The 16,455-nt window shown below is 38.0% G+C and overlaps 1 protein-coding gene across 1 annotated transcript; it reads left to right on the top strand.

Moving 5' to 3' along the window:
* Window positions 1-13,133: 13,133 nt before the first annotated feature.
* On the top strand, window positions 13,134-14,119 carry LOC121242300. The gene is made up of 3 exons (XM_041140186.1): window positions 13,134-13,463; window positions 13,562-13,712; window positions 13,809-14,119. Exons 1-3 carry the CDS (start codon window positions 13,134-13,136, stop codon window positions 14,117-14,119), a joined length of 792 nt encoding a protein of 263 aa, XP_040996120.1.
* Window positions 14,120-16,455: the final 2,336 nt, after the last annotated feature.

The raw sequence follows: 16,455 nt of genomic DNA on the forward strand, positions 1-16,455 counted from the left end.
CCGGTCTGGACCCGGGTATGAAACCCGGGTTCCATAAAACACCCGGTACCATCCCGGGTTTATATAAAATCGAAGAGACGAAATTGTAACCCTGTGAGCCTTCATCTCTAACTCTCCCAGACTCCCGTCCATGCCCTCTCCCCCCCCCCCCCCCCCCGCCTCTCTCTCGTTGCTCACGCTGAAACCGTAGTGTCTCTGCTGAGCAAAGCTCTGTCTCTCAATTGAAGAGAGTGAATCGAAGGTCTCTTTCGATGATTCCATCTTCTTCTTCCTGTTTCTTTCGGGGCTCGAAGGTCTTCTCTCTGTGCCGATCGAAGAAACCCTAGCCTTCCTCCCTCAGTACCGATCGAAGAAACCCCATCATCCTCGTGACCTCATCTTCCTAACCGACTCGCCGTCATCCTCTCGACCCCAAGGTTTGTTCTCTGTGATTTGGGTAACATTTGTGTAGAAAACGAAGAACCAAGGCAATATTTCTCTGTAACATTTGTGTAGAAAATCAATAACGACCCAGAATGGAGGTCTTGGCTTACTTTCTCTGCAACAATTTTTTTAGGGTTTTCTCGTTTTATCACTTTGTTGATTTGGGTCTGTTCTTATGAAAATGTTTGAATGGAAGAATCTTTGATAGATCTTTGAATCTTTGATTGATTTGGGTCGATCAAAATTTCAAGTTACAACTATGAAGAAATGCGTTCTAACATTTTAATGCTTTGTTATCTTTTTCCTTTCCGTTTTCTTTTCTTTTTTTTTTTTTATTTGAATTCCGTTTTCAATTTCTGGTGGGAGTGTAGATGAGTGGGTCTCTTCCCCCCATGGTCCATAGAACAAACAACCTTTTTGTTTTGTTTTGTTTTCTGTCCTAAAACACCAGTAATCAAAGAAGTAAACCATATTTATCTTCATCAACAAAGATCCTTAATTAACAGAATATGTAGCGCAGGGCATAAGGTCAAAGTAGCTCAAAATGCTTTTTTTCTCCGACATTATGCATCTTTATGGAAGAGCATAGTCCCACATAGACTTCCACTTTCTGCTGCTTGCACTCATCTGCAAAGTAATGGGTCAAACCAAAGCACGGTCTTTCCATAGCCTAAATCAAGTGGGGCCTAAACTGTGGTTTTGTGTGTTTGGGGATTGTTGTTGACCCAAGTTTTTAATTCTTGAAAATGAGATAGATGAGTTTGGCAGTGACAATAAAAGAGAAATTTGACCATTTTCAGTTTGCAGGGAGATTTAAATGTATCATTTTCTTTGTTGCTGCATAAATTACCATTATGTCTTGGTGCTATCTGTCTGTCATGTTGTCTTTACCGTGCCACAAACATGGCTACACCTTTTTCTTGAATATTATTAGCACATCTTAATGTTTTGGTTTTGTTCAATGTGTTGGAATAGGGAAGAAAATGTACTGCATACCCAGCCTTGAAGCTCAATGAAGAAATGGTCATGTAGTCCCAGATTCAACTAATGCCACAGAGTTGCAGTTTTGATATGCAATCCACTTTTGATATGTAATCCACTTTTGATATGTAATTTTATATATTGTAATTTGTGTTTTGTAATGTAATGTATAAATACTAAATAATGAAATATGTAGTGATTGTATTATGTTTTTTTAGATGCATTTAGTTATAAAGTAATTAGTTTTATATATAAAAGAATATGAACATTTTTTCTTGAAAAATTTACAATAGAATATAGGCACTTAGAATAATAATAATAAAAAAAAAAACGTTTTGAAAGAAACTGAATGTTATAGGTTTTTGTTTAAAAAAAAAAATCTGGGTACAATCCGGAACCCGGATTCATCCGGGTTTCGGCCCTGGTCTAACCCGGATTAACCTGGTCCGGGTTCCGGCCCGGGTTTGTAATCCGGGTTCCGGTCCGGGTCTACCCGGGTTCCCGGGTCGGAACCCGGATGAACACCCTTAATCAGGTGAGCATCAATCCTCTCATTGGAAAGCAAGCCTTTGAACTTCTATTGTCTTTGCATGTTGAACCTTGATTGTATATACATGTATCAACAAGGGAAAACAAAAGTCATAACACTAATACATAACACTAACAACTATGTATATACCTGTAGCAACAATCCGTTAAAAAAAACTCATAACACTAATACATAACACTAACATCTATGTAAATTTACAAAGGCTGAAATTACCCATTTATCCACACACAATTGCCCAGCCATACCTCGAACCTTTTAAAGGATTCCACGACTTGTGCACTAAAGCTCAAGATATGGAAGCACATCTTCAAAGCCTCAAAGAATGAAGAATTTAGCTTAGTCATTAGTGTTTGATCAATTCAAGTCTAAAAAATATATTTTTTTTTTTATAAGTACGTCTAAAATATAAACATATTGATCTCCCTAAAATGCAAAGAATCTTACAGTATCCAGTTAGAGATTGAACAATCACCGAAATCCCCTATCTTGATGTATAAAAAATGCTTTATAATCTTTCAAAAGCATGCAATAAATCCCAATCTGTAGCCACCACATCCAATCTCAAGTCACCATTTTATGAGTTATTTCCCTCTAATTTTGTGGGTTCCCAATGTGTATTCAACAAGAAAACTCTTTGGTTCGTTAATTGGAACCTAATACTGGTGAAACTCCCATCAATTCACATGATCGGGCATCGGCATGCACACAAACACAAGCCGTCTAGGTAATACTAAGACCCAGAATTTGTATGGATGGACTATGGATATTTTATTATTATTTATTTATTTGAGCTTGAAATTTTAGGTTATTTATTTTCTTTTGGTTTTTATGTTATGGATCGATGATTTTTTTTTTTATTTGGAATCCTGGCCGCTTGGTTAAACCTTGAAAACCTATCGGTTTATGAGCTAGTAGTTTCCTCACCCGCACGACTCTCTTCCCATCCCCATGCATGTCTCCTACGGCTCTAGGGTTTTATTTTTTATTTTTTATTTTTTGTTTAAATGAGTTTTGCTTTAAGTTTCAATTAATATTATATTTGTATTTTAATAATATTGTTAATTAAAGGAAGTAAACCTATTTTTTTTAAGAGAGGAGTTTTTCATGACTTATTTTTATGGAAATTTTAGTAACCAATGTATTCTTTTTCTTTATAAAATGTTGCTGGTATTTTAAATATTTTGAATATTTATTTTAATACTTGCTTGATTAAATTCTTATTCGGTACGAAATCAATTAAGTGGATATTGAAGATTTTGGAAAAATGAGGATATTTTGGGAATTATGGGAATTTTAGGTTTTGAGGAATTAAATAGCTTATTTTAGAAGCTTAGGATTAAATATCGAAATATGAGATTAATTAGAAATTTACGAGAATTACGTGATTATTTTATAGGTGACGATTAATTATTATTCGACATTTTGAAGGAAATTTCGAAAAAGCTAAGTCCAGGTAAGCAGGGTTCCTATGCTAGACTCTGCATTAAAATAAAATGAGTTGAGGTTGACTTTTTTTAAAAAAATATACATATTTGGTTATGAAAAGAAAGTTGAACTACCTCAGTTATTTGTTTTGCATTGTTCATGAGATTCTGTTTAAGAAGAAAGTATTTTCTGTCATGACTGGTGTAGACATGAGCTTATTTTTTATATTCTGTTTCTGAACTTTGAAAAAGAGAGCGAATATGAAATTTGTGCATAAATTATGTTGTGATATGATTTGTTCTATTCTGAAGATTTTGTTCAGTACTTTGTTTGGATAAGACGTGATTTCTGAAAATCTTTAGCATGACTCTCTGATTCTGAATTTGATTATGTTTCTGCTCTGTTCAGTTAAGGCCCTGCCACGGGTGATAATAGTGGCATACGACCCAACCACGGGTTACAATAGTGGATACGGCTCAACCACGGGTAATAATAGTGGATATGGCCCAACCACGGGTTATAATAGTGGATATTGCATTCATGCTCATGTGTGATTTGAAAGGCTGTGATTTTATGTGATATTATTTTTGGGTGCGTGTGTATCACGACCCCAAGCCGAGATGGGGTATTATCTCGGTGGAGCTCCTCTGGTTACTCGGGAGCAGAATATACTGAGTAACGTCCTCTGGATTGTCGCCGGGCGACAATGGGATCGGACGAGATGGTCTCGTGCCGACTCCGTGGTCCTTCTGCTGGCGGGGACTAGAGGATGTCTGGCCACGTACGCGCTGGGCGCGGAACTGGGCATTGCTCGTTGCGTAGTGTGGGTGCTTGGCCATGTACGCGCTGGGCGCGGAACTGAGCACCGCTACGAAGCTAGGACGTGCGGATGGTCCATAGGGGAGGCCATGGTGCATATGGAAATAATGCATGGTGCATTTGGAATTAATGCACTATTTTCTGGGAAAATAGTGCGAGTTGGTTTTTGGGTAAATCATTTTATGGAAAAATGTTTTACGGATATTTTGGGCCAAAATGGGATTTTGGCGTGTGTTGAAAAATTATCATTTTCGGGGAAAATGATGTTTTGTGGAAAAATGCATATTTCATCATGTGCATGCATGTTAGTTGCATTTAATGCATTTTATATTACGTTGTTATTTGGGGTCATACTTACCTGCGATACCATTTTGTGGTAGCGCAGATTTTGGTGCAGATGAGGAGGAGGAGGGCGAGCCTGAGGAGACGGCTCCGCCTGAGGTGTGATTTGGGATCACTCGTTTGTTTATCTGGAACTATTGTAAATTATTTATGGATGACTGTATAACTGCTATTTAAATCTTTACTGATGTTTAATTGTAAATAAATTCTGGTACTTAGTTGACTATCCGCTGCGTTATTTTATTTGTATACTGTTGCATGTACACACACTGGCACTTCGTTGGGATGTGTGACCGTGTTGTCACCATCCTGGTGTCTCAATCCCTATGTATTTATATAAGGGGGATTGGGGGCGCCACAGGTGGTATCAGAGCAGTTCGGCTCTGGGTAAAACCACATGTCCCTTAGGATAGTACCAGAAAATTATTTTTATTATTATTTTAAAATAATAAAATTTTTGTTTAAGTGATGTAAGTTAAGTTATTTATTTTATATTATGAGTTTATTGCTATTTTATTTTATGTTAATTGATGTTATTTGATTTATTTTATTTTATTGCTTTAATTAGTGTTTACCTCTGATTGAGTATGGTTTTATTGGTTTTATTTATTTTATTGTATAATAATTTTGTTGTTTATTTATTTTGTTGTATGTCATTTTAATTTAATTGTTTTATTTTATGTCGGATTATTTTATTGTTTTATTTATTTTATTGTGAACTACTTCATTGGTTTTATGCATTTTGTCGTATGTTGTTTATTTATGGAATTTTATTTTATTTTGTTTTGTTTGAAATTGAAAGGCGGGTTAAGGGTTATGTTATGACAGGAAGATGGTACGACTGAGAAGGCCATTGTTAGGCTTAAACATTGGTATAGTAGGCCTGAACTCTTGGTGATTGGTTGTTTTAATATCAAGGCTTGAACATCAGGGTCTGGGTGAACTCTTTGGATTTGGTACTCAAGTTGCTGCTAAGGAGGGGAATAGTTTTTAATTGCTTAGGATAATTGAGGATTTAGGTTCCGTAGAATTTAGGTAATGAGTCTTTGGGGTAGGAGGTTGTAAGTTCAACGGATTTCAAGGTTAGATTTATGAGGAGTTCATCTAAGGTTTGAGGCCCCATAGTTTTTAGAAAATAAGTTATGAGATTTAAGCTGGTAGGTTCAACAAGCAATTAAGGGATTACTTAGATTAGAAGTTTTTGATCTTGCCGACCTCGATAAGCAATTTGATAACATTTGGGGTTTTAGAATTTACAAGTTTTATAAGGCGAATGTTTTAGATTTAAGTTCATCGATCTTGAGGATTTCAGGAAATGATTTATATCTGGGTTAAGGTTTTAGAATTGCAGAGTTGAAGGGCTGAATTAAAATAGGATTGATCTGAGTTAAGTTACTGATATGAGAATTTTTTTTTAGGGGAGAATTTCTTTGGAGATGGAAGATGTTGATCTAGTTCAGTTAATAATTGTTTTTAGCTTGAGGTTACAGTGACAGGTTAATGATTTAATCCATATCAATTTTAAGGATAATAGATGGTGATGATTTAAGAAATGATTCTTATTGATTTCGAGGATATAGGTTTAGTGATGGAAATGGTAATGATGATCACTTGCACATTTGGAGCATTTTTGGTTTTGGCTAAGGGTGCATGTGATCGATGCATGGTAGTGGTGAGTATTTATGCATATTTCGGAGAGTTTAGGTCCTAGTCTCATTTTGTTTTGAAAGAAGTGGTTTTGGTAGGTGTGGAAGAGGAGTCGACACAATAGTAGTAATTTAAGAGACCTTGGCTTGGAGTTTTTGGTGAGTTGATCGAAGTGTGTAGTCGAGTGGGTTACTCAATGAAATCATGGTTGGGAATAGTTATTGTGATTATCTTCAGGAATTAATTGTGACTTGAGGTCACCTAGGAATTTAAATTTTTGAGGATATACTTTCTTTTGGAGTTTGAGCATCTAGTTGGTTGAATGAAAGACATTGTTATTTAACTTGAAGAGAGATTGATGGGATGTCATGTATGGTGTATGATAAGATCTTCGAAGTTAAAGCTTAGGCATCAACAGTGGATAATATGATCAAGTATGTGAGTTAATCAAGTATTAGAATCCTTGGGTGATTTGCATTGGCTTTTGGTGGATGGATGATTTGAGCAGTAGGGCTTGCCTTGAGGTTTATTAGTGGTGTGTTATTGAAGGAACTAGTTGTGTTAATACTAGCTTATTGGAGTAGAAATAGGTGGTCAAGTTACCAAGGAAGTTTTGTTAATGTTTTGGTGTAGTCGATGGTGGTTCGTTGTGAGTTTAGTCACCGTTAGATTAGATGTTGTTTAGAATGTAGATGATGAGCTTTCAGGTTTAGGTTGTTAGGTAGAAGTCTCTAGGCACTCTTTTTGATTCGCTAGGTTGGAATTGAGTCTTTTAAAGTATGCTTCTTATTGTAGATGAGATGAATGTATTTTGGGTTGAGGTTGCTTATTGTCAATTTGAGATGTTGAGGTTGTTTGATATTGATTTTCTGTCAATGATCATGGATGTATTTTATGGAATTTGATTTTGATCAAGGCAGCTGGAGTTAGTTGAGGAATTTGAGTTATAACTCGTGGTTTTGGGAGAGAGTATTTTTTATACCAAATTGTGATAAGAGTTTTGGTTAGTAGGAATGGAGCCACCTTGTACTCGATGGTGTTAGTTTCATGAGGACGTAAGTTTTATGCATGTGGCGAATATCAGAGTGCGCAGCAGAAGCGTGGTATTTTTGTTGTAGTCAGGAGTTCAAATTGTGCTGATTTGAAGAATTAGTGGTGACTTGAATTTTGAGAAGATACTTGTAATTAGAGATTAATCATTTGGTTGTGCAATTTGTTATTGATGGTTAACTTTGAAAGTGGCTATTAGGTTTCCAATAGTAGAATTCAATGAATGATCAAGTTCAGTTTATAAGGACTGAATGGCGGAAGCGCAAAGTCGCCATAAGAGTTTCGCAGATACAAGAAGAAGAGACTTATCCTTTGAAGTAGGTGATTGGGTTTATCTTAAAGTCTCTCCTATGAAAGGCGTTAAGCGCTTTGGTAAGAAAGGAAAGCTTAGTCCAAGATATGTTAGCCATTTTCAGATCGTAGAGAAGGTTGGGTTTGTTGCTTATAGAGTGGCCTTGCCGGACTATTTTGGTGGTATGTTCTTAGTCTGCTCTTAGTTGAATCTTATTCCTGTCTTAGTCTTAATGTTGACCTTGCCAATTTCGAGGACGAAATTTTATTTAAGGGGGGGAGGATGTAACACCCCGTATTTTAGTGTATTTTTTCTGAGGGAATTATTTTCATGTAATCAAAATTTATTCTCTTATTTTAAAATTGGTTGGATTTTTAATGAGTTTATTTCTATGATTTTAATTTGGTGAAAATTAATTTTTATGTGCTTTCTTAATATTTATTTATTGTTATGCATTTAAATTACTTTTATTATTTATTTAATCACTGTGAGATTTAATTATTTCAATTTAACTTTACCATTACGTTTAAATTATTTTATTTAACTTGAGGTTTTGAAATCATTTCCGTTGGATCATTTTTGTGACCCAAGTTATGAGGATTGGACCTCATTTCTTTTCCCTCCATTTTTCTTCCTCTCCTTTTCTTTTCTTTTCTTTCTTTTCTTTTTTTCTTCTTCCTTATTTCTCCCCTCCCCCGTGCGCGCGGACCCAACCCTCTCTCTCTTTCTCTCTCCCCGCGTCCGTTTCTTCTCCACCAACCAGCGCCGCCGTGCATTGGCGGTGGTCGACACCGCCCAGCCCACTAGCTTCCCCAGCCGCCGGCGACCTCACCCCACCAATAACACCTCCGTTCGTGCCGCCGTTAGCCCCCACGAAGCCCACGAAACCCACGAAGCCGCGGCACACTTTCCGCCGTTGCGCCGCCGTCGCACCGCCATTGGCCACCATCTTCCTACCACTTCATCCCCGACCTCTTGGCAACCCATTGGACCCAACCCCAGCTCCGATCCGTCACCGGTGAAGCTCCACCATCTACATTTCCGATTTGTGCATTTTTGGCCTAAAACCACCCCTTGCGCTGCCACCCACGGCAAACCACCACCACCACTAGCTTCACCGACCTCCCTAGGCCCTACCCTATCAATCTTGGGTCTTCGTTTGCCTCCGTTTGAAAGTTGGTATTTGTGACCCACAGCCACAGTGTATTTTACACTGTGGTGTTGCTCAAACGTCGCCTTTTTCAACTTCGTGATCCTCGGAAAATTATTATATAGCATTGTAAGTATTTCTCCAAAGAACTTTCGTAATTTAAATGTATTTTTGAACTAACCCATTTTACTGTATTTTTGGCATGCCGGACTGAGTCCGAGGAGTTCGGGGGTCGGATGGATTTGTGATGTGAGTTGTTTGGTTGGTTTGGTTTATTTGGTTTGGTTGTTGATGAGTTGTTTTGATTGGATTTGTTGGGATTGGTTCTGGATGGATGTTGGATCAGTGTTGGTGCATGTTCATATCATTATTTCATGCATGATCATGTTTGTAAAGAAAACTGGGTTTTCGTGTATTGCATTCATGCTCATGTGTGATTTGAAAGGCTGTGATTTTATGTGATATTATTTTTGGGTGTGTGTGTATCACGACCCCAGGCCGAGATGGGGTATTATCTCGGTGGAGCTCCTCTGGTTACTCGGGAGCGGAATATACTGAGTAACGTCCTCTGGATTGTCGCCGGGCGACAATGGGATCGGACGAGATGGTCTCGTGCCAACTCCGTGGTCCTTCTGCTGGCGGGGACTAGAGGATGTCTGGCCACGTACGCGCTAGGCGCGGAACTGGGCATCGCTCGTTGCGTAGTGTGGGTGCTTGGCCATGTACGCGCTGGGCGCGGAACTGAGCACCGCTACGAAGCCAGGACGTGCGGATGGTCCATAGGGGAGGCCATGGTGCATATGGAAATAATGCATGGTGCATTTGGAATTAATGCACTATTTTCTAGGAAAATAGTGCGAGTTGGTTTTTGGGTAAATCATTTTATGGGAAAATGTTTTACGGATATTTTGGGCCAAAATGGGATTTTGGCGTGTGTTGAAAAATTATCATTTTCGGGGAAAATGATGTTTTGTGGAAAAATGCATATTTCATCATGTGCATGCATGTTAGTTGCATTTAATGCATTTTATATTACGTTGTTATTTGGGGTCATACTTACCTGCGATACCATTTTGTGGTAGCGCAGATTTTGGTGCAGATGAGGAGGAGGAGGGCGAGACTGAGGAGACGGCTCCGCCTAAGGAGTGATCTGGGATCACTCGTTTGTTTATCTGGAACTATTGTAAATTATTTATGGATGACTGTATAACTGCTATTTAAATCTTTACTGATGTTTAATTGTAAATAAATTCTGGTACTTAGTTGACTATCCGTTGCGTTATTTTATTTGTACACTGTTGCATGTACACACACTGTCACTTCGTTGGGATGTGTGACCGTGTTGTCACCATCCTGGTGTCTCAATCCCTGTGTATTTATATAAGGGGGATTGGGGGCGCCACAGGGGTATCTGTTTTGAGTGCACACCTTAGTGACAGAGTGATTTATGTTCTGTTTGGCTATCTGCAAATGCACAACCCTATCACAGGGGTTAAACATGGCCTCTGTTCTGATATGATGTTCTGATGATGATCATGATCATTTATGCTATGCCAAAGGATATTTTTTAATGAAATTATTTCTAAATCTTTGCTCTATTATTTTGATAACATGTTTTGCTTCCGCACTCTGAAAATGAAAATGTTTTGTTCTGCATTATGATTTCTGTAAATGCTCATGTTTACACACTGGTATATGTTCTCTGCTCATGATAACTCACCCCTTATCTCCATATATTTTTCAGATAATTTTGGTGGTTCAGCTGGAGAGCAAGAGTATGAAGTTTTAACAAGGTGTGATGATCGAAGTGGAATAAGTATCTGAGGGTACAATTGCTTATTTGAGAGTCGTAGTTAGTAAACTGATTTTATTTTTTGGGTATTTTGATTTGATGAGTTAAGGATAATTTTGAGTTTTGGAGAGTTTTTAATTTATGTTATTGAGAGTTTTTTTATTGTCCCCATGGAAGAACTTAGATATTTGGATTGGTTAAATGGATTAATATTTTATAGGATCTTCTAGATTTTATAGTTGTATTCTTTAAGTTGATTTTAGGTATTAAGAGTTAACTCTCCAGACCTCCGGGAATGGGGCGTTACAGTTGGTATCAGAGTCAGGTTTGAGATTCTGCATACAACAATGAGGTGATTGATGAGAGTTAAGGTTTTGAGTTTTGCAGACTTTATGATTGAGTTTTGAGATTTTGAGGTTTAGAGATTTTAGATCCAACAAGCTTAATTTGTGGAATATATGAGATAATATTTATGAAGATTAATTTAAGGCTTAGATTTTTGAGGTTTAGATTCTAAGACGTAAGACTGTTTAGAGCGATGTCGGGTTTACAATTCTAGATGGTAGGATGAAGTATATGAGTTGGTTAAAGATATGGCTAAGAATGGTTAAAACAAGTTCTAGATTTTACTGATTCTTTTATTTATTTTCACTTGTTTTAAAATATTTTAGTTGGTATTTATATTTTGTCTATACATATTTTGTTTTCTTTCCCTAGAACATTTGACTGAGTTTAAGATCTCAGGATGGTTGCTAGTTGTTGAGTTTGAAACTTTGGAGATTTGAGATTCTTCAGATTTTATGGACTAAATATTCGGAGATTTGAGGTTTTAGATTTTTGCATATTTTTTTAATGAAACGATTTGTATGACTTTTGAGATTTCAGTTCTGGTAGGCTTGTTCAGTGGACTGTAAGAAATAATTTTGAAAGGGTTTAGGGTTTAAATCTTAGGTTGACTTCGTGGAACGAATTTTGATTAGGAACTGAAGGTTTAAACTTGTGATATTGATGTGTTAGATGCTACATACATGTTGGGAGTGCACTCACTTTGGAAACAAAGTGGTCTTTTTATGTATTCTTTCCTGTGTGCACACTCGGGGCTTCGAGATTGAAAAAGGGGAGGTTCGCCACATGATACTGCCTGGTTTGGCCATTGGGGTAGCACAACCCTACCACAGGGGTTAAACATTGTATATGATATGAGATGATAAGATTAAGATGTTCAGTTATATTATGCCAAAGCGTTTCTGAATGTGAAATGGATCCTTAAATATGAATTGTTGATTTTGAGTATGAAAATATTGAAAACTCGCTCTGATTTTCTGATAACACGTTTTTCTGAGATCTGCATATAAAAATAAAATGTTTTTGTTTCTGCATACTGAATTTTTCTGAAAAGGCTCATGTTTACATACTAGTATATGTTTTCTGCTTATTGAGTTGTTGATAACTCACCCCTAATTTTATAATATGTTTCAGATAATCTTGATGCAATAGTTGAGAATCAGGAATAAGGGGTACTTGCAAGTTTTGTGGATCATAGAAGACCAAGTGCCTTAGGGTACAATGATTTTTGAAGGGTCTTTTGGTAGCGTTGATATTTTATGTGACTTTTGTATGTTGAGTAATGAGTATTTCTAGTCTTTATGGAAAAAAGTTTATGTATATCCATGACACACCACGGATGTGCCCTTAAGTAGGAACATGAATATTTGTGCTGAACAAATAGGTTAATATGTTATGGAGACTCTGGTTTATTTAAAAGTATTATTGGAGTTGATTATCAAGTAATATGAGCTAACTCTCCAAATCCTTGGGGTCGGGGCGTTACAGTTGGTATCAGAGCAGAGGTTTGAGATTTTGTAGACTATAGAGCGTAAGATTTTGGGTATAGATAGGCTTCAAGAAATCATTTTCAGATTGGATGTAATTTTGGAGCAGGCTATAAGGGAGAACATTATAGGTATTTGAGGTCCCAAAATTCCCAAACCTTAGGAATGATCTCGATGTATAGGATTTTACAGGTCTATGAGTTGAATCCATGTTGTTTGTGGTTTGGTTTGATTTTTGGAGACTTGTTATTTAATAGATTTGATGGTGTTAAGGTTTTGGATTGTGGAGATTAATCATTATTACTTTTGCGCATACTTTGCTTCTCTTTATTACAGGATGCCACCTCGTCGTCGAGAACGAAATGTGTCATATTTGAATGCAACCAATAACGGGAGGGAAGCAAATACGAGTTCTTCCGAAGTACTACGAGCAGCAGCGCATCAACTTATAGACAATCTCGCACAGAATCCTTCGGGGTCGTCAACGTAACAATAGTGAAGGAGGATGCACTTTCAAACAATTTAATAGTACCCATCCCCCCACTTTTGATGGAAGAAGCGATTCCAATGCAGCTGAAGATTGGATGCAGGACAATGAAGAGATATTTAGTGTTTTGAAGTGCACCGATCAACAAAAAGTTTGATTTGCAGCTTTTAAATTAATTGGAGAAGCGAAGAGATGGTGGAACTCTGAGAAAGCCATCAGAGAAGCTGATGGAACTGGAGTAGTGAGCTAGCCTCACTTTAAGCAAAACTTCTTCGACCGTTTCTTTCCGAGGGTAGACTGGGAAGCTAGAGCCCGAGAGTTTGCTAACTTGGTGCAAGGGACCATGACGGTACACCAGTATGCTGCAAAATTTGCAGAGTTATCACGTTTCCCCCCATATTTGATCCTGGATGAAGAGAAGAAGGCCAGGAAATTTGAAGAAGGCCTAAATTTCCAAATATATGAACGAGTAATGGTCCTGCAGATGCAGTGTTTTTCGGAGTTAGTGCACAAGGCAATTTTAGTAGAACAAAATATTAAGAGGGGCGTGGAATTGCAAGAAACAAGAAAGAGAACTACTCCACAAGGATCCTCGGGTAGGGATCAAGGGCCATGGAAGAAGAGAAATGAAGGTAATAGCTCGGGAAAAAGGCTTATTCAGGGCACCCAACAAGCATATCAATGTAGGACTTGCAACCGAGTACATGCTGGAGTGTGCAGGAAAGAAGCGGGACTATCCTATCGTTGTGGCAAATCGGGTCACTATCTCAGGGACTGGCTTTGCAATTGGATAGCAACAGGCCACCACCACCACCTAGGGCAGAAGGGACAGTTCGAGGCAACATCCAACGTACTACTGCACCTGCAAGAGTCTTTGCCCTGACATCTGGAGAGGCTGAAGATAAGAATGATGTGATCACAGGTATGACTTCTCTGTTATGTTTGAAGATATTAATTGGAAGATTGAGGTTAAGATTTGGAAATTTTAGTTCATGAATGATGTTGATTGTGACCACAGGTACTCTTTCTTTGTTTTCTAATAATGCGACTGTGTTATTTGATTCGGGAGCTACACATTCGTTTGTTTCTATGACATATGCTCGACTTTGCACCTTAGAAACCAAAAAGTTAAAGTCCAAGTTACTGGTCGCGACCCCAACAGGAAATTCGGTAGTATGTGACGAGTTTCTACCAGGGTCTCCCGTAACAATTGAGGGAAGATCGATGCCAGCAGATCTAATAGGGTTTAACATGATCGGGTTTGATGTAATTTTGGGTATGGATTGGCTGGCTCGTTACCAAGCCAGCATAGACTGTTTTAAAAAGTGATTTTTAGACCCCAAAAAGAAAGTGAATTTCGGTTCACAGGTTTGAAAGTGAGGATGCATCCACCCATGATATCCACCGTTCAGGTTGGGAAATTGTTACGAGATGGTTGTCAAGGATTCCTAGCATGTCTGGTAGAAACACCAAAAGAGGAGTTGAAGATTGTAACGCCCGATCTTGTATTTAGAAATAAAATTACAGGTAAAATTTTTTATGAGTTAAAGCAAATTGTCAGATGATTTTTTTATAAACCTAGAGTTAAATCTCCATTATTATTATTATTTTCCCTCCAAACCCATGAATCCTCTTCATAATACAACTCCTCTCTACCGGATTTTTTTCTTCTTTGAATTTGAAACACGCACCAAACCTAATCCACCCGCATGCACATGCTCATGCACGTCTCTTCCTTTATCTTTATCTAGGGTTTTCATTGGTCTATATATAGAGGCTTATTGTGTCCAATCCGAGCGTCTATTTCCAGCGTGAACAACCAGCCTCAAGCCGAAACCAAACTCATGCCTTCTTCCCCACGCCGCACTATGATTCCCTCCACGCCAACCCAAGCTGCAAGCCGCACTCCCTAAGCCCCCATTCCAGGCCACGTCCAGGAAACAAGAAATCGAGAGCCACCTGCACGATGGAAACCGTGCGTTAGCACTACCCCAGCCCCACAAAAGAGCACAAAAACTTGGCCTCCTTCCATAACCACGACGCAGCTCCTCCCTCTTGCCACCCCGTAGCCCAGCTAGCAGAACCACTGCACGGCCTGCCCTCGGAAAAGCCATCAACCAGCTGCCATCCTCCCCTGTATAAGCCCCCAAAAACAGAGCACTGATCTCTCCGACCGTAAGCCACAGCCCAACCACCCTCAGCCATAGAACACGCCGACCAGCACAACCCAGTGACACCCACTCCATCTCAGTAAACCCACGACCATCGTTGTCCCCCTCTTTCTCTCGGTTTCTTTACGGCTTGACTAAACTCCCGCTCTCCTCCTCTCGGCTTCAACTCCTGCTCTCCTCCTCTCGGCGTCATACCACCACTGCCCAGAGAACCCAGTCGTGTCTCCGGTCCTTCCCCAGCCACCAAGAGCCGCTGCGCATAAGCTTCCTCTCTCGGTGAGCATCGCACCCCCCCAACCCGATTGCATGCATTTCCTTTCATGCGTAAAACCAACTCGAATCCATGCAAACCGTAAATCAATCTTTTTTTTGTTAGTTAAATTACAAAAATGCCCCTCTATTTTTATCTTCCCAAAAAGTATGTTGTTTTCCAAAAATATCCTTGTTTATTTAAGACGGGTAAGGATATTTTAGTGTCAGGAAGTGTTTAGGTTTAGAAAATATAGACTATTTTAGAAGTTAGGTTTTTAAATAGAATCACTTGTTTAATTAGAAATTTATGCAAAATACGTGTTTATTTTTATAGGCGACCGATTTCGTGCCGAAAATAGTGGATTAGCATTGCAAGGTAAGTAGCATGATCATATCCTTACGCGTATGTACAGTGAGCTGTTTGTCTTTTTATAAAAGATATTATGCATGTATCCCTTTATTGGAAGCCCCTTTTTACGTACCCAAAACATGATAAAATTATGAAAAAGTCATGATTTTATGTGAAAGATTATTCATGAAATTATTTATTAAATGCATGATTTTATGTGAAAGATTATTTAGATTATTCATGAAATTATTTATGAAATGCATGATTTTATGTGAAAGATTATTCATGAAATTATTTAGGAAATGCATGATTTTATGAGAGAGTTATTTCGTAAAATATTTATTAAAAATCATGACTTTTATGCGATGAAACATGTATCACGACGTTTATGAAAGAATGCGATTTCGTTTGAAATCTAGGATACGATATGACAAGTATGTATGTGATTTCTTTTGAAATATATGATATGATATGTATGTGATTTCTTTTGAAATCTATGAAATGACAAGTATGCAAGTATGATTTGATAAAATATGTAACAGCCTATGTTATGATATGAAAACGGTACCTATGTTATGGGCATATTGCATTGCCAGGTCGTGCATGCTGGTAGTGCACCCAATATTGTCTTCCTTATGTATGGATTCCACAACCTGCGGCCACGGGCAGAATCAGAATCTATTTAGATTCGCTAACCCTAACTCACGGGAGTCAACAGTGGGTAACGACCTATGACAAGTGAAAGATAAGTTCATGTTCATGTTCATGTTATTTATGAATGTATTTATGAATATGCACGCTTTTTAAGAAACCTTATGTTTATTATGTTTACTGTATGATGTGTTGCTTATTGAGTATTCGACTCATTTTAGTTTATTTTTATGTTTTTAAAC

Source organism: Juglans microcarpa x Juglans regia, chromosome 8D, assembly GCF_004785595.1.
Source record: "Juglans microcarpa x Juglans regia isolate MS1-56 chromosome 8D, Jm3101_v1.0, whole genome shotgun sequence".
Classification (NCBI taxonomy): Eukaryota; Viridiplantae; Streptophyta; class Magnoliopsida; order Fagales; family Juglandaceae; genus Juglans; species Juglans microcarpa x Juglans regia.